General features: G+C 38.6%; 1 protein-coding gene across 6 annotated transcripts in view; it reads right to left on the bottom strand.

Moving 5' to 3' along the window:
* Daam1 (dishevelled associated activator of morphogenesis 1) overlaps window positions 1–24,840 on the bottom strand; it is a 184,794-nt gene that overhangs the window by 59,246 nt on the left and 100,708 nt on the right. For all 6 annotated transcript variants that reach the window (XM_048362823.1, XM_048362822.1, XM_048362824.1 and 3 more), the window contains one exon: window positions 671–742. In XM_048362823.1, the coding sequence (XP_048218780.1) occupies window positions 671–742 (72 nt within the window). The remainder of the gene's footprint in view (window positions 1–670; window positions 743–24,840) is intronic.

Genomic DNA, 24,840 nt, shown 5'->3' with positions numbered 1-24,840 from the left:
ATTATAGCTGCGAGTTTCAATTGTGATCAATAGAGGTCCTGCTAGCTGCTTGGAATGGTAACATCACAGAGGTATCATGTGATCAGGATTCACAGTTTAGTGAATATACTTGAAATGTTAACTGAACCAAAGAGCTATGTACCAAAGTTTTCCCAGGGATATGTTGGCACTATTCTTGTTATGCCTTTTCATTAAACCACTTACTTCCTCCATGGAACCATTACCTATTTTAAGAAGAAGGAGCATTTTGGTCTCTTATTTAAAAAAAAAAAAATCAACAAGCCAGCAAGAATCCAAGTTTCCGGTAATAGAATGAATAGGATAAGTATAATAAAAGAATAATTTAAATGTTAAAAATAGTTTAAACTATTTTTAAATGATACTGACTTTTAGGATAGTGTTGCAAAACTCCAAATGACCAGTTATAGCAAGTTGATTACAAACCAGATTTCAGATTATGTTTCTTCTTACAACACTAAAGCCAATTATATTTTAGTGTATGTCAAGTTTATTTTAAACATAGTTTAAAAATCATTTTCCCTCTTATTTGTTCTTCCCTCAACACAAGGAGTGTAAAGGTAATGATGTTTGGTAGGTGTTCTTTATTGTGCAACTGTGTTCTTTGTACTGGATTTTAAACTATGTGTCATAGAACATAAATTATACCTACAGCAGCCATGGAATTTAGCTGATCAATGTAGAACTCAGGCCAGCTTGTTGCTCCCTTGTTTTCTTCCTGGTCCTAAAAAAGAAAGAAAAGGAAAAAATGACATATTGCCAAATGACCAGATGCAGCAGAACACCTGACCTCTGGAGCCACCAGACAGTGGCCTGCATAAACTACTAGGAGACATTAAAATAGGAGTTACTTATTTTTAAATGTTGGCTTTAAAATATTGGACCTTCCACTAAGCTAGGATGGTCTCCCCAATCCAATTTCCATATAAAGTGCTGAAGTCTCTGTTGTGAACTACCTCATAGTGTTGTTTTGTTTAGTTTTGTTTTTCCTGTAGGGACATAATGTAGAAAAGGAAACAATGCTGTGTCACATTGTGGATAGTTGCTGTAGTACAAATCCAGATGGAACTCATGAGAGAGGGAAACTTGCCTTAAAACTAACATAAGATTCAGACTGTTAACCAAACCTTTTCAGTTTATTCGGACTCCAGAAGACAATAAAAAATTTGACATAGTAGTTCACTTGATATGGCCAAAATTAAGTTACTGCTTCAGATGAGGAAGTAGTATAAAGCCACTCTGCTGTTTTGCTCAGTGTTGGAAGAAAATGTAGTGTATCTGAGCTGAGGAACTGACACCTAAGAAATTCAGAAAAACATTCCTGAGCCTATCTTGCATTCTATAAACCAGGGTTTCTGTGGATGGAGATTTGTGTGGACCTAAATTGAAACACAAGAAGGAAGAGAGGGAGGGAGGGAGGGAAGGAGAGAAGGAGGGTGGAAGGAAGGGAAGGAGGGAATGGAAATAGAAGGAAAACGAGAGAAGGGCTGGGATGTAGCTCAGTGGGTTTGATCCCCAGTACAAAAAAAGAAAAGAGAGAGAGACAGACAGACAGAGAGAGAGACAGAGACAGAGACAGAGAGAAAGAGAGAGAGGAGGGGGAGAGAGAGAAAACGGAAGGAAGAAGAGAAAAATCAGTTGGCTGCAGTTCCTAATGCACCAAAGCTTATCAAAAGATGTCTGCTGTGGTCAGGGATTTCTCTTGGTTTTTCACACCTATGTGGCTATCAGTCATTTGTGTGATCAAACAGGGCCCCATAGGAAAGTTTCAGCTGTTGTTTGATGATGGAGGAGTTACTACTTCAACTTTTTCCAATAGTTCATAGGTGAGCTCTCTTCATTGATGTGAAGTTAGCGCTTTCAGTTTTATTTGTATGTATCGACCAAATACTCTAAGCATGTCTAAGGATGTCTGTCCCAATACTATAAGAGAACTATTTTTTAACTAGTCACAACAAGAGGGCAAAATAACTATCACTTATGAGGCCTTCAACGTTGGCAGCAACTGATATGTGAACTCCGGTAATTGTGTGAATTTCATCTTGAGATGGTACCCGCCAGATGATGGGGACAAAGGTTACATCCCAGTAGCTTTGAAGTTGGACTGAATTACACTTCCACCATGCTAAAAAGTTTAGGAAATCTGATGAGGTCTTAGAACGGCCTTTGATTATAATTTAGCATGTTAATAAAATAGCTATGGTTGTAGTAGAAATGCTGAACTCTGCTTTCTTCTTAAAAGGGAACATTAAAATTAGCAAAATCCTGCTGTTACCAATGTATTTAACAAGCCAAAACCCACAGTGATATTCAATGGTATTTGAACCTATAAAATGAAATAGAAGGTGCCAGATCTTTCTATTCTCCCCAAGCTAGGGCAAAATTCCAAAACAAACAAAATGAGTCCCATGACAAGGTCCCACAAGAGCCTGTCTGTTGAAAGAGTAATAGTCCTGGTGACTGAACAGAGATCATTTGAGAAACTGAAGACTAGTATACAGAGAGCAAACTTTACACTTTGGAAAAGTTTGATTAATACAGATCAGGAATAGATACTTTCTAGTCAAAATGAGAAAAAGAAAACAAATTAGTTTTTTCCCCACATGCCTGTGCTGCGAAAAATCAAACACATTAATGTATGTGAAAGCTTCTTGCTGTCCTAGTTGCTATCACTTCGCTACTAGGAGGTATGAGATCCTCACAGTTCTTCATTTTGGCAATGGCATCTCTAACAGATCCTGTGTAGTCCTGAATCTTCCATACAGATGTGTGCTGTGCCAGCCAAGTCAAACTCACATCTTTGAGCCAACTCTTGCTTTTGTGTGGATGATAGAGTCTGCAGTTCTGCAGAGGCACAGGCCAGAAAGAAATATGAACCACCGAGTGTGAGTGAATGGGAGTGTGTGTGTGTGTGTGTGTGTGTGTGTGTGTGGTGGGTGGCATAAAGAGCACGGGACACTGAAACATGCCAAAGGAGAGACACTTTCTTAAGATGCATAATCTTGTAGAGGGTAACTGGGTCTCGTGTAACAGAAGCCTCTGTATTAGTTTTTGAGCCATGTACTTCAAGCAAGTGAGAAAAAAGAATATCCAAGATTGTGCAAATATCTGAATTGTAATGGAAGCACCCAGGTTGTATATAGCTTACTATGGGTCAAATACCATGTTAAATATCACACTCTTCCTTTAGTTTACCCTATGAGATAGGTATTGCTATTACACTATTTTTTTTTTTTGAAGAGCAAATCAACCATGAAAGGTTTGGCAAATTGCTGAAGATTAGACTGTTGAAAATTCAGAGCTGGTGGGACAGAATCAAGGCAATCTCTGTGCTAAGATTAAACCGCCACCATAATCACAAGCAGTATGTATTAAGTGTGAAGCTGGATTCTATTCTGAACCACTTCAATATAAGAGAACTCAAACATGGCAAGTGGCCAAACATGAGTTTACCTTTTCTAAACCCATTTTGCTATTTTTGCTACATTAAACACTTTACCCCAGGTTACCTCGAATCTCCCTTCTACAGATTCTTTCTTTGGAAGCCTCTTTGCCTCTGTCTTTATATAGCTGCACACAGGCAGCAGTTAAAAAAGCTGTTGTTCTTGTTACACACTTCAATCTAAAGGCTATCCATGTGGGGGTTTCTCAAGAATACTTGAAAGTTAGCTGTTAGCATTGAGTGGTTCTGGACGCTGGAATTGCAAACATATACCCCTTTAAATCATACACATCTAGTCCTATTTTTAGTTGCCTCTTTCGAATTCTATTAGAACTTTTCTCTAAGCAAGAACATTGACTTTATTCTATTCTTAAAGAAAGATTTATTTTTCCCTCCTTAAGATAGATTATTAACAGCACTGGGGATACAGCTTAAAAGGTAGAATGCTTCCCTAGTAAGCACAAGGCCTCGAGTTCAATCTTCAGTACAGGAAAAGGAAAAACAAAAAGGATTACCAGCAGCTATTGATGACACCTAGAAGAATATGTCTAATGAAAGTGGAGATTATTAGCAGCATTGAATGACATTTAGAACAGAGTGTCTCTAATAGCAATACAGATTATGAGCAATAGTTAAAGATCTTACAGAAAAGTTTAGCCTTTGTATTAAATGTTCTTTTTAGTTTACCTATAGAATGAATATTCTATATTCATATTTACATTAAAATCTAGTTTTGCTTCCTCTGGAAAAATGTTATAAATATTTATGAGTTTATCTTCTCCAGATCTATCAGATCATTAGAACTAAAATAAATATTTCACTAATTAAATTCTCCACTGACTTTTGACTGTTGAGAAGGTTTTCATATACCATTTCTTTTCAAAGAGCTGGCATGGTGAAAAGATTACTTATTAGAGAATTCCAGAATATATAATTCCAGTGTTTACTTTTTGATCAACTCTGCTGATATATATATCTTTGGGATCATTTTTCCTTCCCCCCCCCAACAAAGGGTTAGATTAGACAATTAGAAGATTCTATGTAACTCCAACAAGGAGATGTCAAGGGAAGCACTCTGTCTACTGTACTTAGATTGAGGACTTAGTTCCTAAAACCATTAGTTTTTATCAACTTATGTTGTTCAGTGATTCAGTTACAATATTAGTCAGTTTCAACAATCATTCCAAAAAGTCTTTCAATTGTCATCCCAATATTCATTATCCTATTATTTCCCTAATCCAATTTTTCTTGTTCCTTTGGAGGTTCACAGATATCTATAATGGACAAAATTTTCTGCTGGGTGAAATTTACCTCTGACACTTTGTCTTTGCTTTCCATTTTAAGGTCTCTCCCTATTTCCCAAAGTTGATCGAAGGGCCTTTACTTAAAAAAAAAAAAGGAATTTGTACAGTACATGAACTCTGTTTTTAATTTTTGTGGTATATTTTTATTCATCTATAATAATTTAGAAGGTAGAGAAAGTCTTTTGAACCTCTCTTCACTTCTAAATGACAACTTCTCATTTTAAACCTCTGGTCAATGATTAGTAAAAATTTCTAAGAGACCCTCCATCTTTTGAAGAAATGCACAAAGGTGTATTTGCTTTTCTCAGCATCACTTCACCCAGAAGGATCAATTCTGTTCGTTTTTCTTACTTCATATTCATTCTGACTGAGGCAAACATCACAATTCTATTGTGTATTTTTAAAATTTTTGGCCAGTCCCTGGGTCTTGAACTCAGGGCCTGAACACTATCCCTGGCTTCTTTTTGCTCAAGGCTAGCACTCTACCACCTGAGCCACAGCACCACTGCTGGCTTTTTCTATATATGTGGTGCTGAGGAATCAAACCTATGGCTTCATGTATGCGACACAAGCACTAGAACTCTACCACTTTGAGCCACAGTGCCACTTCTGGCTTTTTCTATATATATGGTGCTGAGGAATCAAACTCAGGGCTTAATGTATACGAGGCAAGCGCTCTTGCCACTAGGCCACATTTCCAGCCCCTCGATCCTGTATTTTAATCTCTTGCTTTACTGTAATCTCTACTACCTCAAATTGACCATTCCTCTTCTCTCACCATTAACATTCACTGCAATAACTAGTTACTAGGTATGTCACTTTTAGGAAGGTAAATTACATAACTACTTTGTGACTCAATTTTAGTTTCCTCATCTGTGACTCCTCCATGTACCACACCAAATAACTAAATATATTTCTCTACTAATTGAATTCTGTCAGTGGATTTTCTATTGGTAAAATATGCTCTAACTCCAGTATCAGGTATTTATACACACAAACTGTTATTTAGGACAAGATTCATCTATCCAAACCGTGGTAAAATTTTCTAAATTTCCATTTTAGCATATTTGGAAATTTGTATGATATATAATTTTGGGTAGCAGCTGAAGTCTTTCTTTCACATTAGGAGAACTCAAAGTGCAGTTATAAAATAAAAGTTTTAAAGAAAAAATAATTTCTTTAAAAAATTACTATAGAATCCTTTCTTTTTTTTTCAAATTTTTATTCTCAAACTGATGTACAGAGAGGTTACAGTTTCATACGTTAGGCATTGGATACATTTCTTGTACTGTTTGTTACCTTGTCCCTCATACTCCCCCTCCCCCCTCCCCCTTACCCTTTCCCCCCCTGAGGTGTTCAGTTCACTTACACCAAACAGTTTTGCAAGTATTGCTTTTGTAGTTGTTTGTCTTTTTTTTTTACGCTGTGTCTCTCAATTTTGGTATTCCCTTTCAATTTCCTAGTTCTAATACCAGTATACATGGTTTCCAATATAGTCAGACAAGATTACAGAGATAGTGTAGGTACAACCACAGGAAGGTGATACAAGAACATCATCAATAATAGAAGCTACAGATACACATGGGAGGTTGAAAGTAGTTACAACTCGGATATAACAATTGTTTCCATAACATGGAGTTCATTTCACTTAGCATCATCTTAGGTGCTCATAAGGGTATAGCTATTGGGCCTTGTGATGCTCTGCTATGAGTTGCCTAAACCTGTACTAATTATTCCCAATAAGGGAGACCATAGAGTCCATGTTTCTTTGGGTCTGCCTCACTTCACTTAGTATAATTTTTTCCAAGTCCTTCCATTTCCTTACAAATGGGACAATGTCATTCTTTCTTACAGAGGCAATTAGAGCTCAACTCAATCAGCCACCTCAGAAAATACTACAATTCATGGAGACTAAACAACACACTGCTGAACCATCAGAGGGTCATTGAAGAAATTAAAACAGAAATTCAAATGTTTATGGAATTCAACCAAGTTAAGGACACAAAGTACCATCTCCTTTGAGACACAGCAAAGGCAGTACTCAGAGGAAAATTTATATCTCTGAGTGCATACTTCAACAAACTGGAGAAACAGCAACTCAGTAATTTAAGGAAGCACCTTAATTTCCTTGAGAGAGAACAACAAGCCAAACCCCATGTCAATAGACGGAAGCAAATAATTAAAATCAAATCAGAATTAAATCAATTAGAGATGAAAAAACCATCGAAAGAATCAACAAAACAAAGAGTTGGTTCTTTGAAAAAATCAACAAGATAGACAGACCCCTGGCAAACCTGACCAAGAAACAAAGGCAGCAGACTGAAATAAACAAGATAAGAAATAAAACAGGTAACATCACCACAGAAATAACCGAAATTCAGAAAATAATAAGGGACTACTTTGCAAACCTTTATGCCAACAAATTCAAGAACTGGGAAGAAATGGATGATTTCCTAGAAAAAATTCATATCCCCAAACTCAAACATGAAGATTTAAACCTTCTAAACAGACTCATATCCAGTATTGAAATAGAAACGGCAATAAATGGTCTCCCATCCAAGAAAAGCCCAGGTCCAGACGGATTCACTGCAGAATTCTACAAGGCCTTCAAGACAGAACTCAAACCAATATTTCTCAAACTCTTCAATGAAATTGAAGGAGAATGTTCACTACCAGACTCATTCTATGAAGCCAGTATAACCCTCATCCCAAAACCAGGCAGAGACTCATCACGGAAAGAGGACTACAGACCGATTTCCCTGATCAACATAGACGCAAAAATTCTCAACAAAATTCTGGCCAATCGACTTCAACAGGTTATCAAAAAAATCATACACCACGATCAAACTGGTTTCATTCCAGGGATGCAAAGTTGGTTTAATATACGCAAGTCAATTAATGTAATCCACCACATCAACCCGAGCAAGGTAAAGAACCACATGGTTTTATCTCTGGATGTGGAAAGAGCGTTCGATAAAATCCAGCACCCATTTATGCTTAAAGCCCTGGAAAAACTGGGATTCCAGGGAACATTCCTGAATATAATCAAGGCAGTTTATGACAAACCAACAGCAAGCATAACTCTAAATGGTGAAAAACTAAAGCCATTCCCTTTAAAATGAGGAACAAGGCAGGGATGTCCACTCTCTCCCCTGCTCTTCAACATAGTACTAGAATTCCTAGCCAGAACAATTAGGCAAGAAGAAAATATAAAGGGGATCCAAATAGGAAAAGATGAAGTTAAACTTTCTCTCTTCGCAGATGACATGATCCTATACCAAAAGAATCCCATAGACTCTACCCCCAAACTACTAGCGCTGATCCAAAACTTTGGCAAAGTTGCAGGATATAAAATAAACCTTCAAAAATCAACGGCCTTTCTCTATGCTAACGACCCGAAGACCAAGGCTGAAATCAGGAAAGCAACTCCTTTTGCAATAGCCCCCCAAAACATAAAATACCTAGGAATAACCTTAACCAAAGAAGTGAAAGACCTCTTTGATGAGAACTTTAAAAGCTTGAAAAACGAAATTAAGTCAGAACTAAGGAAATGGAAAAACCCCCCATGCTCCTGGATTGGGAGGGTTAATATTATCAAAATGGCAATATTGCCAAAGGCTATCTACAAATTCAATGCAATACTCATTAATATCCCAACACCATTTTTTAATGAAATAGAGGAAGCAATCCAGAAATTCATATGGAACAATAAAAGACCTAGAATAGCAAAAACAATCCTAAGCAGAAAGAACAGTGCTGGAGGAATTACAATACCCAACTTCAAGCTGTATCATAAAGCTGTAGTAATAAAAACAGCTTGGTATTGGCACCGGAACAGGCCTGAAGACCAATGGAACAGAATTGAAGACCCAGAAATGAACCTACAGAACTATGCCTAGTTAATCTTTGATAAAGGAGCTAAAACAATAGTATGGAAGAAAGATAGCCTCTTTAACAAATGGTGCTGGCAAAACTGGCTCAACACATGCAACAAACTAAAACTAGATCCTCATATATCACCCTGCACCAAAATCAATTCCAAATGGATTAAAGACCTCGAAATCAAAACACACACCCTGAAAACACTAAAGGAAGGAGTAGGAGAAACACTTGGGCTCCTTGGCGCAGGACGGAACTTCCTTAACAAAGACCCAGAAAGGCTACAAATCAAAGAAAGGTTGGAAAATGGGACTGCATCAAACTGCAGAGCTTCTGCACGGCAAAGGACATAGCTCGCAAGATAAACAGAAAGCCCACACACTGGGAGAAGATCTTTACCAGCCATTCAACGGACAAAGGCCTCATATTTAAAATATATGCAGAACTAAAAAAATTACCCTCTTCCAAAACAAAACCGCAAAGAACCAATAGCCCCCTCATCAAGTGGGCTAAAGACTTACAAAGAGACTTCTCTGATGAGGAAATGAGAATGGCCAGGAGACATATGAAAAAATGCTCTACATCACAGGACATAAAAGAAATGCAAATCAAAACAACATTGAGATCCCATCTCACCCCAGTAAGAATGTCCTATATCAAGAAAACTAACAATAACAATTGTTGGAGGGGATGTGGCCAAAAGGGAACCCTACTTCATTGTTGGTGGGAATGTAAACTGGTTCAGCCACTCTGGCAAGCAGTATGGAGTTTCCTCAGAAGTCTAAATATAGAACTCCCCTATGACCCAGCAGCCCCACTTTTGGGGATCTATCCAAAAGACCACAAACAAAATCACAGTAATGCCACCAGCACAACAATGTTCATCGCAGCGCAATTTGTCATAGCGAGAATCTGGAACCAACCCAGATGCCCCTAAGTAGACGAATGGATCAGGAAAATGTGGTACATATACACAATTGAATTTTATGCCTCTATCAGATAGAATCCTTTCTTAAAGCATCATTTCCCAGTAATAATATGGAAGCACTCAGGCTTTGCAAAAGGTCAATCAATTGAAAGTAAATGTTCTGTCACAGGTTAAAGCAACATTTACTTAGTCAACAAAAACCCATAAATCTCCACGTATGCTGTAACATAGTACATGAATTCTTAGATAATACTTGTTAGGAATGAAAGGCACACTCTTTCACTGTCCCGATTAGCCAAAAAACAATCTTTCTGCAATGCATATAGCATTGTAATTTCAAAAACAGTAGAAATATGTTGGTTTCATGAAATGAATTTCATCGGCAGAAGGGTATGAGCCAAAGAAAATTTTATGCTGATACTTCCATTACAGGGAAAACACTAATGAATAACTAGTGAAAACTTGGCAAGTTTGCAAAAATGTTACTAGAAAATTTATGTTAGCTGAGTGCTGGTGGCTCACACCTATAATCCTAGCTACATAGGAGGCTGGGACCTGGACAATCGTGGTTTGAAGTCAGCCCAGTCAGAAAAGTCTATGAGACTTCATCTCTAATTAACCAAAAAATGCTGGAGTAGAGGTGTATCTCAAGTGGTAAAGCACCAGCTGTGAGAAAGAAAGCTAAACCAGATCATGAGGACCTGAGTTTAAATCCCAATACCAACACAAAAGAAAGAAAAAAAACAAAGAAAATTCACCTTAACTGTAACTATATAAGGAATCAAGAAATTCTATCCCTTGTTAATGAACAAAATGTCACCTATTGCGTTATAATTACTATCATTAAGTCTGGATTCTGTGGGTCCAGCCCCATACATTAATGAGTATAACAGAGGTTAAATAAATCTATTATACCCATAGCATTTTGTTTAGGTAGGTCTCCAAGTGTGGTTTCTAAAAAACAAAACAAAACAGCAACAAAAAATACCTCAAATGAATGAGGGGGAACAGATGGCAATGGCAGGACAGGATGAAAAGATATGGTATGGGAGGCTTTGCCAATAACTTCTGTTAATTCTGCCATACTGAAAATACTGCCAACAGCAACTTCTTAGAACATGACCTGGGGCCAGCACACCCTTTCTTTAAAGGACCAGACAGGTAATATTTTAGACTCTGCAGACCACACAGGCTGTTATCTAAATTCAGCTCTTTTGCATAATGTGAACACAGGCAGAATGACACTTAAGTGAATGGGTGTTACCATGTTTCAATACATTATCAAAACAGGTGACTGGCCAGATATAGCCTTTTGGCAGTAGTGTGTTAACCTGTGCACTAATGTGAGCTTGGCTTTCAAGACGATTAGAATACACAATCCTTGTGTGGTCACAAACTACATTCATGCTTTTTCCTCTTTCTAAAGCTACTCTACCTCTTGCAATCCTGGCCATAAATTAGAATTGGCATCAGTGTTTAGAATATGCCTGATCTTGGCTTTCTTTTTTCCCCTAGAGAAATAGTTCACTGCTTCCTGGATATAGTCTAAAACAACTGTTAAAAAACAGTACAGCACCAGTATGAATCCTTATATTGAAATGCATATATTTACTCCCAATTCTTTCTATCTTGCTTGCTCTTTCACAAAGAAGATTGTTTCCTTCATTTCTTTCAACACTTGCATTTCACCCTGAGCACTAGGCAAGAATTCTATCTTAAATCTGAAGCTTGCCCAAAGGCAGGCAATTGGCTTCAGGAAAGAATTTCTTTTTTTGTTTTGTTTTGTTTCAACTGATACCTGTGTTAGTTATCTTCTTTTTTTTTTTTTTTTTTCAAAATTTTATTATCAAACTGATGTACAGAGAGGTTACAGTTTCATATGTTAGGCATTGGATACATTTCTTGTACTGTTTGTTCCCTTGTTCCTCATACCCCCCTTCCTCCTCCCCCTTTCCCTTTCCCCCCATGAGGTGTTCAGTTCACTTACACCAAACAGTTTTGCAAGTATTGCTTTTGTAGTTGTTTGTCTTTTTTTACCCTGTGTCTCTCAATTTTGGTATTCCCTTTCAATTTCCTAGTTCTAATACCAGTATACATGGTTTCCAATATAGTCAGATAAGATTACAGAGATAGTGTAGGTACAACCACAGGAAGGTGATACAAGAACATCATCAATAATAGAAGCTACAGATACACATGGGACATTGAAAGTAGTTACAACTGGGATATAACACTCGTTTCCACAGCATGGAGTTCATTTCACTTAGCATCATCTTAGGTGTTCATAAGGGTATAGCTATTGGGCTCTTGTGATCCTCTGCTATGACTTGCCTAAACCTGTACTAATTATTCCCAATAAGGGAGACCATAGAGTCCATGTTTCTTTGGGTCTGCCTCACTTCACTTAGTATAATTTTTTCCAAGTCCTTCCATTTCCTTACAAATGGGGCAATGTCATTCTTTCTGATAGAGGCATAAAATTCCATTGTGTATATGTACCACATTTTCCTAATCCATTCATCTACTGAGGGGCATCTGGGTTGGTTCCAGATTCTCGCTATGACAAATTGCGCTGCGATGAACATTGCTGTGCTGGTGGCTTTACTGTGATTTTGTTTGTGGTCTTTTGGATAGATCCCCAAAAGTGGGGCTGCTGGGTCATAGGGGAGTTCTATATTTAGCCTTATGAGGAATCTCCATACTGCTTGCCAGAGTGGCTGAACCAGTTTACATTCCCACCAACAAAAAAGGGTTCCCTTTTTGGCCACATCCCCTTCATCAGTTGTTATTGTTAGTTTTCTTGATATAGGACATTCTTACTGGGGTGAGATGGGATCTCAATGTTGTTTTGATTTGCATTTCTTTTATGGCCAGTGATGTAGAGCACTTTTTCATATGTCTCTTGGCCATTCTCATTGCCTTATCAGAGAAGTCTCTTTGTAAATCTTTAGTCCACTTGATGAGGGGGCTATTGGTTCTTTGCGGTTTTGTTTTGGAGGAACGTAATTTTTTTAGTTCTGCATATATTTTAAATATGAGGCCTTTGTCCGTTGAATGGCTGGTAAAGATCTTCTCCCAGTGTGTGGGCTTTCTGTTTATCTTGCGAGCTATGTCCTTTGCCGTGCAGAAGCTCTGCAGTTTGAGGCAGTCCCATTTGTCCAACCTTTCTTTGATTTGTAGCCTCAGGAAAGAATTTCTATGCTGTTACATTTCTAGATACTCATGTGGTCACTGGGAATGCCACCGCTGGCTACATTTTTTTTGGCCAGTGCCACAATTATACATCAAGTGCAACTGTTACCAAAATCCGGTTGGGCCCCTACAAAGAAATAATTACAGAATAGAGGCTTCATCTGCCAGGAAATCCAGCATGTCTCCCTAAACCTCAGAATGTCAGTCATTCTTCCAGAAGATATACAGATGACTTGCAAAACACATGACTTCCTCATTTACCATTTGGAGTCACTGAAGCAAGAACAAACTTCCTCCATTTCCCCTCATATTATAAAATATTTCTATGTTTCCAGAGAAATGCACCACAGAATTATGTAGCTGGCCTTTGACCCTGCAGTTACTCGAATCCTAGTTTCCTCTCACATGAGTTCCTTATTTAAAAAAAAAAAATCAAGAGGCAATCACTCTGGAGAAGACTTCCAGAAGAAATCCACAGTCATTTGGAGCCAGCACTTTTGTGAATTGTTAGAGAATTCCCCTCATACTGAATTGACAGATGTCTCTGTAACTTCAAGCACTTGTTGGCTTTAGTTTTTCCCTTGGGAACTGCACAGTAGAAGTCTAATCTCTCCTATACACAACAACCCAGGAAATATTTAAGCAATTTGAGTGAAGTGATTATATGTTCTCTCCAAACCTTCTCCTTTCCAAGCCAAAAAATTCTCCTTTGGCTGTATAACACAGTTTATCTTCTTTAACTCATAAATAAAGCTCAAATTTTCCATAAATTCATCAGACTTGCATGTCTACTATTCACAGAGAGAACACCAACAAATGTCTCTAAGTTCCCAGAAATGGGCTCTCCTCACATATTTGTATCTATGATGTGCCACTTACAACAGATTTCTGAGACTAGAGGCTTTCTGACTAAAATCTTGCTCCAAGAGGAAACTGAAAAAGCTTTTACTTTCTTAAGAGTCCCCAACAATAAGACTTGGTACTTAGAATAAAAGAGATAGGTCATGTGAAGTGGAAGTGAATCCATATAGCCCTTGTTTTATTAAGTATCTGTTTTAATGAAGTTAGCTGTAAATTAGTAAAATTGATGTTCTTATAAGAACGAGGCGGTTTTATCTCTGAACAAAAAATCTTAAATTGGCTAGCAGGGAGTGGTTCGTGCCTGGAATCCCAGCTACTCAGGAGGCAGACATCAAGAAGATTGTGGTTGGAGGCTAATGTGGGCAAAAAGTTAACAAAAGAGCAACAATCTAAGTCTAGTGGCTTGCAACTGGGATCTCATCTGTGAAGGAGGAGGTAGGAAGGAGGATCACAGACTGATTCAAGCCCCAGGCAAAGGTGCAAGACCCTTCCTAGAAGTGGCAGAGAATCTACCTAGAAAGCAGGAGGGCCCAATTTCAAGCCTCAATCTTATAAAAACAAACAGAAAACAGCAGAACTGATCTAGGCTTATTATCTGCCAAGAAATTGTGGCACATCTAAGTTGCTTTAAAGTATTTCTCTTACTTCCAGATAATATTTTTGCTGCCTCTGCTCTTCTGTATATTCACTCTTTCATACATCAAAAGAATTTCTTCTGCGCATGAGAAGCCTGACATTCCTCTTCAATTCCAGAACTCTGCTCCTCCCTGTGGGGCGCACTGACTGGCCCCGCCTGTACACGCCCCGGAGGTGTATGGCTGTTGTGCCTTAGGAGTGAGGCCCTGAAGAGCCCCGCCTGCCTCAGCCCTTGGGGGCGTGCTTGCTTGCACCGCCTCCCAGAAGAGGGATCCGGTTAGCCCCGCCTGCCTTCTGGGTCGGGAACTGGAAAGGCGGCTCTAGCTGGCCACGCCTCCCAGCCTTAAGACCATTTGCAGCAAGATGGCTGCCGGCAGTAACCTGGGGGCGGTCCTGCTAGTACTTAGGCCACCCCTTAGGGAGGTCCCATGGCCTTCTGCCCTTGACTGACAGCTCGGACCGCCAATCATAGCCCCTGGCTAGGTATGTTACACCCTCCTCTTCCTGCCATTGCTCATACTTAAGATCCGCTCATACTTAAGATCCGGTCCGCACCATTAAACTGAGAGCAGTCTTGAACTTCTCCCGAGTAGTCTGATTGTCCAACTGCCGGCGAAACGTTGGGTTGGGCTGAGTGCGGTCGACTCGCGGCCCGTTACCTATTCTGGGTTCACCCTCAGCGGGGTGCACTTCCTTGCCTCTCCCGCTGGTTGGGAGAGCACCCGGGGTGCAGGGACCCCTGCACTCCCCATCTTCTGATCTATGCAGGTATTAAGTCTAGTGGAGCCTGCATAAAATGTCACATCTTCCCATACAGCATCCCACTGGCCTGTTAATATTCTTGAAGACCTTAGATCAACTAGAATGTGCTGCTACCTTTTTATTAATTCTCCGATTTAATATCCTATACGCTGATTAAAAAACATTTTAAGGCAAAAGAATAGTATAAACTCATGTCAAAGACTTGATAGAACTTATTAAATGAAGGCATTGGTAAGATGTTATATTTGGTTTAAAAGAGAAGCCATGTTACCATGCATTACAAATTTTGAAAGGAACTTACAAACAGATGCAAAACCAGTCAAGAGGTTATCCAAATACAATTTGTATTTCAGTGGATAAGAATCATATGGAATAGTATTGACTTGTTTGGGGTTTCTTTTTATTGTTTAAATAGGTATTTATAGATTTGTAAAGAAAATCAAAGCCAATAAAAGACAGAGCTAACTCTGAAGCAAGCTCGGGATACTAAGAGAAGGGCAGGCTATTAATTTTACTATCCTACCTGCCTGCTTTGCAGAATAAAAAACACATGAGCAGTTATTTCCTGGCTGAAGAAGACACATTCTTTAATGGTATAATATGGATGGTACATTGAATAACTAGTATTCTGACTGTCTTTTTACAGGTTCCTTACCTAAATGCTTAAACTAGCACAAGAACATCTCTCCCATTTTGACCACTTCACTCAATTCTTTTTCTGTTGCCTCATCTAGACTGTGTGGCAAGGTTTCTATCCATGCATCAGTCTCTAGTTGGAGATCACTGTGCTCCTGACCACTCTATACCGCTTGCTGAATGAAAGACTTGTCAAGGGCAGGATAGGGATTGAGTCTCTCTTTTTATCACACTCATAATCTACAATTATTCGAATCTAGTAAGTCACCTGTGTTCTTTTACTCATTCAGCCAATATTTATTGATCTCTACCATGGGCTTAGCACTGTTCTGGATGTTGCAATACTGGAACAACTAAGTTCCCTGCTTTCCTTATAAAGAATCCAGGAATGTGAGACATAAGCAAGTCCTAGTAGTCCTAGATTTCATGTTTCCAAACTTCTACTTGAGAGGTTCTTAAAAGACCACAAACAAGATCTGGCAAGGGGTGGGGGTGGGGGGTCAAAGTCTTTGTAAGTACTGCTATCAAGAGTTATACCTATTGATATACTTCATTATAATTGATTCTTCTGCATTCTTAGTAAGCCCCAGTGCTTACTGCTGTATCTTCTAACTTCAAAATAAAGATTGAATCCAATCAAATCTGAATTCCAGCAGTAAAATGCTTTGAAACAGTCCTTCAATAGCACAAATATGTTTTATTTCTATGTCTAAAATAAGAAATTATATATACTAGTAAAAGTCATTAAAAACTTTCCAACTTCTCTAAACAATATAGCACATGATAACTCAGTCTTAGGTCCTCAAAAAATCCCCTTTAAAAAAGCAACAAGTATAACACATAAGAGATCTACAAAGGGGACACAGAAAGGGAAAAAGAATGAGAGAGGGTAGATAATTTTGAGATACGCTGCAACTATAGATGAAAATAGCATATACAATATCAGTGAAGGCTATTACTGAACATAGGGGTTGAGGGGGAGGGGGAAGAAAAACAGGTCCTGTTTGTGGGGTGGGTACTAAGTGAGAGGGGGTTGGGCACAGGATGATGACAGAGCATGAATATCATCAAAATAGATTGTCAACATGTATGAAAATAGAACCATGAAACCTGTTGCAATTGTATTAGGTGTATGTGTGTGCGGGAAATAGGATGAAAGAGAGTAGATTGACTAGAATATTTTACATCTATGCATGAAAATATCACAATGAAATCCCACATGTATAACTAATGTATGTTAATAAAAATGGGGGAGGGGAAAGGAGGGAAGGGGAGAGAGAGGTAGGAAGAAGAAATCTAGTCACTCCCTGGGGAGCAGCAACAGTAACAAAGGGCAAGAGGATAACTATATATTTTTTTTGTCAGTCCTGGGGCTTGACTCAGTGCTTGGGCACTGTCCCTGAGATTTTGTTCTCAAGATAGCACTCTACTACTTTGAGCCACAGCCCCACTTCTGGTTTTCTGGTGGTTAATTTGAGATAAGAGTATCACAGACTTTCAACACAATCCTCAGATCTCAGCCTCCTGAGTAGCCAGGATTACAGGCCATGAGCCACCAGTGGGCATGATGATTACTACATCTTTGAAAGTTTCAGACAATCTTTCTTGAATAAGCCTGTACCGATCTGAAATCTTAAAGTCATCTGCAACCCCACTGAGAAACGCATTTAATGTGCTGATATATTTAAGAAACAGCCACAACTTTTTCCTAGAACTAATAGCAGAGACTTCACAGTCCCTTTTCAAAACTATACTTATACTTACTTTATTTTAATAAGTCATTTCTTTGGCAAAGCACTTCACAGCATGGAGTATGACTAAAGCCTGAAAATCTCAAATCAGTACAACTCCAACATCTGAAACCAATGTTAAATGACAATCTCCACCCCAATTTTCATGACAAAGACAAAGAAACATTCTCTAATATTATTTTCAAAAGTGATACAATCCTACCATCCCCAACAGGCAGATATTTTTCCTACTACTTCACAACACACAACACTGTGCAAGAGCAGGAAACAAATGGCTTTTCATTACTTACTGAGTGAAACGTTTGACCCACATGTCACCATGGAGTGGTGGTCTAGTACAATTTGGTCCAGTTGGGTTGTAAATTAACATGTTTGGACATACATCACTAAGCCCTTATGCAGCATGGAAATCTAATCAATGGTGTCAATGGCCTTTGCAGCCTCACATCTTGCAAGATTTGCTGCTACTAGACTAGCTTTTCAAAATGTCATAAAAGCAGATTTTGATGTTCTGAAACCTGCTCTTGGGAAAACAATCAAAGTGCATTTATGATTTGCAATATAAGGCGAGTTATAAGGAGCTCTAAGGAGAGGACCCTTTGGAAACAACAATTAAGCTAGGAAGAGAATTGGGAAAAACTATAAGCACATGAACGCATATTCCATTTGGGTAAGCATTCTCAGGATGACTGAAAATAAACTGGTTATACATAGTTAATTGTCCTCTAAGAGAGTCCTAACTGTATTCCTAGTTTAAGATACAACTGAGTCTACAGTATACTATAAAAAGCAAAAAGGAAAAACATAAATTAGAAGACATTACTTTATCAAAAGTCTATAAATGTGGGGAAATGGGGAGGTGCATTTTAAGAAATTGTGTAAGCCAAATGATTTTTTCTTCTCTACGGGTGCAAAAGAAAGGATAAAGGGCAAACCAATGCAACAGCGATACTCACAAGACAATATGTTGGAAATTAACTGTACAACTGGTGGGGGGGCTGGGGGAAGGGAAGGTGGGAGAGAAATGAGGGATGGGGTAACAAGTATACAAGAAATGTACTCACTACCTTACATATGTAACTGTAACCCCTCTGTACATCACCTTGATAATAAAATTAAATTTAAAAAAAGAAAAGATACTATCTTAAGTCTGCTCAAATCAAATGTTGCTCTGCACTGCACTCAATAATAGAATTTAACACACTATAATTTAAGGGTTGGTACTCACTCTTCAATAGATTGTCTACTATAACCCATTTCTAGTGCCACAAATTATCAGGTTCCTGAAAACCGTGAGGAATTTTGAGAACTCCAAATTAGAAGTATTAGTGACAAATTCTAACTTCCACTGGTAGTGCAAAGTTCCTACTTTCCAAGGAGGAGATAGATACTCTGTAGTACTCCAAAGTGAATGGATTCAGTGGAAGCAAGAGTGCTGGAGCTATTCGTGACAATAAAATATGAGTTTACACCAAAAAGATAAAGTGTGATTTTTTTTCCCCTTTCACTATCTTCCAAAGGGGACATTTCTGTGCATTGCTATCTTTCACAAATGTGTTTCCTGGATTTGATGAAGTCGGGGGGCGGGGGAGGGGGGCCTGGAGCAGTATGATTATGAAAGTAGGAGAGCAGAGACTGCTGAGAACCAGGAAATGCCCCAAGGGAAAATAAGTATAGAAAATGCTGCATAAGTCTGACTATAATATATGGCACCAGTGCCTTCAAGAACTGCTCAAATGATGTCAAATATTTGTTATATATGCCAAGTTCACCTATCATGTACAATAGAAGACACTGCTAATCAATTGCCACACTATTTTTTATTGAAGTCATTCGTCATGTCTGAATCTTTCTCAAAGTGCTCCAGGTTTTCAGTCCCACTTACTCAGAGTTGGAAATCAAGAAATATCCTTTTGTTTCTCTTCTGCAAACTATGCTTGGAGTTATTTGTAGCTCATCTAGCTAATTGGGACAGAAAAAACACACTCCTAAAGAATGGCAAAACAAGGAGTGAACACGGATCCAGTACATCTCCTGTTGTATGTGCTCTGGGGGAGGGTGGAGGTATTGAGGAAGGGGGGGTCCATTGGGTGATAGCTAGAATGGATAAATACTGTGGCTTTTCAGATATGAGATATAGTGGTTTCACTTTCTATCTGAGATGCAGTTTTCATTAAGACCATTTTCTCAGATTCCCCAATCAAACCACTCTGGGTTCAATGAAATCCCATACTCATCAGTTGTAGAATTTTGGGAATGAAATGGTTGGACCCATATGCTTTAATATGCACAGGCAATGGGCCTGAAGGCCCTTACACAGTTACATTTGGAATCTAAGTTCCACAAGAGCCTTGTTAATAAATAGCCAGGTCCTGGTGGCTCACATTTGTAATCCTAGCTATTCGGAAGGCTGAGATATGAGGATCACTGTTCAAAGCCAGCCTGGGCAGAAAAGTCTGTGAGACTCTTATTTCCAATTAACCACCAGAAAACCAGAGGTGGTGCTGTGGCTAAAGTGGTAGAGTGCTAGCCTTGAGACGAAGAGCTCAGGGACAGCACCCAGGCCCAGAGTTCAAGCCTCACGACCGACAATAAATAAATAAATAAATAAAAATAAACAAATAAATAAATAAATGGGGGGGGTATGACAAGGATGGAGGGACCTCCAGATAGTCATGAACTCCAAACTCTGCAAATGACACAACTGAATTTGCTCATGCCATAGTGAAGCACCAAGGTAAGCCCGAGTGAGAAGCACTGAGTGACAGCATACTGAGTGACAGCCGTGGGGTTGCTCTCTAGGTTCCAGGAGCATTAAGAGAACTTCACAGGACACTACATCCCTAGTACTCTCCACAACTCTCCATGAGCCAAGATTTCCAACTAATATACTGATATGCATTCACTTTCCTAAAAATTATTTTTTCTTACTTATTTTTTTGTTAATTGTTTGACCAATTACGAGTGAACACAAACACAAGGTCTCTCATGCTCTTTCAGCTTGGTGTTCTCTACAGGGAAAGCCAGACCTAAGTAAAAGGATGCTTTCACTGAAGTAGGAGGAAGCACAAAAGACAGTTGGTGTCTGTCTGCAGGACAGATGCATGTTCAATGTCTTTACAATGATGTAAAGCCCATTATTTACACACTGAAGTATCAACAACTTTCCAAATTCAGGAATTAACCTGTAGGATCTCAGGTTTTAGACAACAAGTGAAACTCTTCAATTCGAGTACTGAGAGACTCAAGGAATACAATGAGGAGGAAAGACTTTTAAAATGTTTATGAAGAGGTGGCTCAAGATGAAGATACTGGCTCTGATTAGAAGAGGAAGGGAATGCTATGGGCTTTCCAGCCACACTGTCTGCTGTTTGTGTACACATGCTGATTCTGCACCTGCTTGTGTTAGTCACCACCAGGGGGGAAGTGGCAAACAACTCAGGGGAACTTCCTGTGTTTGGTGATGGCACAGATGAGTCAAGAGCTTGCTAAAGATGGAAACACAATATTCCTGAGTTTGGAACTGAGAGTGCAAAGAGGTCTAGTGGGGAGGAAGAGCAAACCAGGATAGTTGCCTTTGTAGTTAAACCAAAAGAACCTAATCCTCAGTGAACTATCCATTTTTATGCATTTGTAATATTTTGTATTGTTATATAGCTAAGTGGGCATTTAGATGGAATGTTTTGCATTTTCTGAACTCTTTGAGTTTTTGTTTTGGATTTTGTTTTTAATAAGCACTTTCTATTCTAGTAGTTCTTATTTCAACTTGACTTGTGAGACATATGACGGAAACTGAAAAATTTTAATGATAGCTTCTCATACCAGAAATAGTCAAACTTATGTAATGTGACTGAACACAGACACAAGACACTAGGACTCTTCTCTCATGGGACCAAATCCTCACCCCCTAGGCTGCTGGTAACTAGTTCACTGCAGGTATAAATTATTATAACTACTTTGGAGAAGAATTAAATGTGAAATTGTTCACGTCAAACAACTCTGTAACTGCATGTCAAGATGCCTATCGTACATTAATGCTTGGGCATATGCAAAAGCATGTTTGTTGTAATACATTTTTTTTTTTTTTGCCAGTCCTGGGCCTTGGACTCAAGGCCTGAGCACTGTCCCTGGCTTCCTTTTTGCTCAAGGCTAGCACTACTGCCACAGCGCCACTTCTGGCCGTTTTCTGTATATGTGGTGCTGGGGAATCGAACCCAGGGCCTCATGTGGCAAGCTCTCTTGCCACTAGGCCATATCTCCAGCCCTGTTGTAATACATTTTTAAAATATTTGCTTCCTTATTCTCAAAGTGACATACAGAGGGGTAACAGTTTCATACATACGACAGTGAGTACATTTCTTGTTCAACTTGTTACCTACTCCCTCATTTTCCCCCACCTACTCCCACCTTTCCCTCTCCCCCTGATGAGTTGTACAGTTGGTTTACACCAAATGGTTTTGTAAGTATTGCTTTTGGACTCATTTGTCTTTTTATCCTTTGTCTCTCAATTCTGATATTCCCTTTCCCTTCCCTAGTTCTAATACACCTATATACATTATATAGGGTACTCAGATGAGATACTGTGAGAGCAGGGGTACGACCACAGGAAGGAAATACAAGAGAAACAACAACAACAAAAAGCTACAGTTTCACATTGCATGTTGAAAATAATTACAACAATGATATAACACTTGTTTCCATCACATGGAGTTCATTTCACTTAGCATCATCTTATGTGTTCATAACTATTGGGCTATTGTGATCTTCTGCTATGAAGCCTAAACCTGTACTAATTATTCCCTATGATGGAAACCATAGAGTCCATGTTTCTTTGGATCTGGCTCGCTTCACTTCCATTTCCTTACGAATGGAGCAATGACATTCTTTCTGATAGAGGCATAGAATTCCACTGTGTATATGTACCACATTTTACTGATCCACTCGTCTACTGGAGGACATCTGGGTTGGTTCCATATTTTAGCAATGACAAATTGTGCTGTGATGAACATTGTTGTGCTGGTGGCTTTAGTGTGTTCTTGCTTGTAATCTTTTGGGTAGATGCCCAAAAGTGGGGCTGCTGAGTTGTAGGGTAGCTCTATGTTTAGCCTTCTGAGGAACCCCCATACCACTTTCCAGAGTTGCTGAACAGGTTTTGTTGTAGTAAATTTTAAATAATAAAAAACTGAAAATAAGCATTGCCTAATATAGATGATAAAAACTTTGCATGCTCATAAAATGGAATGCTACATAGCAGTTACAATGAAGAACTACAATCTAATTGTTTATGGATATATGTATGTAGAGCAGCGGAAAATCCCACCTTCAAGACAGAGACTATCAGGTTTATTATATTATTACTTTTATTATTATTAATGCTAGGAGCTAAAATACAGGGCCTTTTGCATGCTACACAAGTACTCTATTAGTAAGCTATACCCTCAGCCATGGTTTGTTTGCTTACTAACTTATTGTTGTTGTTATAAAATCTGAGGTGAACATGGCACAATATTACCATGTGTACCATACATTGTAGTTTTCTCCACTGATTCTTGTGACACTGGAGATATTGCATGTATGAGGTAAGCACTTTAGCACTGAGGTAGATTCCAAGTCCTATAGTGTATTTGTAACTTGAAATTTTCATGACAAAAAAATTAAATAATCAACTGGGAAATAACAGCCTATCCTATGACTGGTGTGGAAAGTTATTAGAGGTTTATCAATTTTCTGTTCTTGGAAATTTTAGAGAATGCTAGTTGACAGAAATCCATAGTGTCTGCTCTGGTGACTAGGTTTAAGAGTTATAACAATAACAGCATTTGCAACTATGGTGAAACATTCTTTCATTATCTCCCCAGTAATGTTTTGTTAGCTTAACTTCAGACATGATTCAGCTCCAATGCATTCTTGAATTATATGCTGCAGTTTTGAACAAATTCTGTGGCAGAACAGAGCACTTATAAATTGGCTCGCTTTGACCTCATAAGTTATATATTTGTGAAAATTATCTAGCAAAATGGAACCTATTCCTGTTACACTCTATGAAGGGATTTTTACCCCCATCTCAAACAATTTTAGTATAGTAGGAAGGTTCTCATTTAAAAGTACTCATTAGTCCTCTTACTTCAAGACCAAAGGTATTCACTAACCATGTGTCACTTCAAGGCTGCAGATAGTGCAAGAATTTTAATATTATTTAAAAAATGCCACGACCTCTTGACATGCCTGCTTTCCAGGCTTGGCTTTTGTTAATATTGACCGTTGCTACCAAGGCAAAGCCCAACAAAGTGAGCTACTCCTTGGCCCAGACCTGGTCAGCAGAGCACTGAAACTGAGTTATGTGGCTGAGAGGAAGTAGTTTGACTCTTTATGGCCTCAGACTTTGCAGGCATAAACTTAGGGTGCACCTGAAATCAGGTTTGAGGACCCACCCAGAAGCCAATAGAATTTAGGTTATTCATCACTGCCCTAGTTCTTTTACCACAAACTGATCTTTATTTATTTTACCAATTTCTACAGTGAGTAGTAAGGATTTTTTTTGTCTCTTATCTACAAAAATCTTCCTACATAACCTCTGTCTCTAGGGAAATTCTCACTTCTGTTCTGAGGAGAAGTCACCACTACTCTTAGGTACATGGTGGCCATTATTATTGTTAACCATTTAGAGTAGCTAAAATTACAATCTCCCAAGTTCTCTGACAAATAAATATTATCTTAATTTTTACAACAACTCTATGAAATTGATCTAACTTCATGGAGAGAAAAAGAGAAATCAGACAGATTAACATGCTCCAGGTTCTTGAACCTGTCAATGAGGTCTTACACAAAGTTCAGCATAGTATCACATATACATTATGTGATTCGATACTGGGATTCTATTCTTGGGATAATCTATCCCAAGGGAAGATGCCACAGAACCAAAAAATAATATCCTTACCAAAGTCTGCAAAAGTTGCCCACAATAAGTTAGATTTAATTAATTTTTCCTAGCACAAGCAAATAGGACAAGATTGTTAAGTTTTGGTTTAATCCATGGGCACATTCACTGACTGCTTCTTCATTAATTTATGATGTGCACATTTTCTTTCCAGTATTCCAGTTTCCAGGTGTTCAATCAGAGCTCAGCATCATCACAGATTCTACAATGCAGGGATGAGAGATAGCTGGAATGACAGTATAGGTATGGATGGGAAGAAAAGCATACTCAAAATTGGGATAGTAAACAGAGGGGTTAAAGGAAAAGGAGACGGATAAATGTTCAAGACCACTCATATTATATTGAAATACATCTCTGGTTTAAGGACTATCAAAGGCACAGAGCCTTTGAATGAAAAACAGTATTTTATATGTCAAATCTAAAATCTGATGTCCATTTTTGATAGCACTGACTGGAATTTTCCAAAAGCTTAGCCCTTTATATTTTTTCCTAAT

This window comes from Perognathus longimembris, chromosome 14 (genome assembly GCF_023159225.1).
Source record: "Perognathus longimembris pacificus isolate PPM17 chromosome 14, ASM2315922v1, whole genome shotgun sequence".
In the NCBI taxonomy this organism is placed as follows: Eukaryota; Metazoa; Chordata; class Mammalia; order Rodentia; family Heteromyidae; genus Perognathus; species Perognathus longimembris.
Note: the sequence above shows the minus strand (reverse complement) of the source record. Positions and strands in the feature narration are given on the sequence as shown.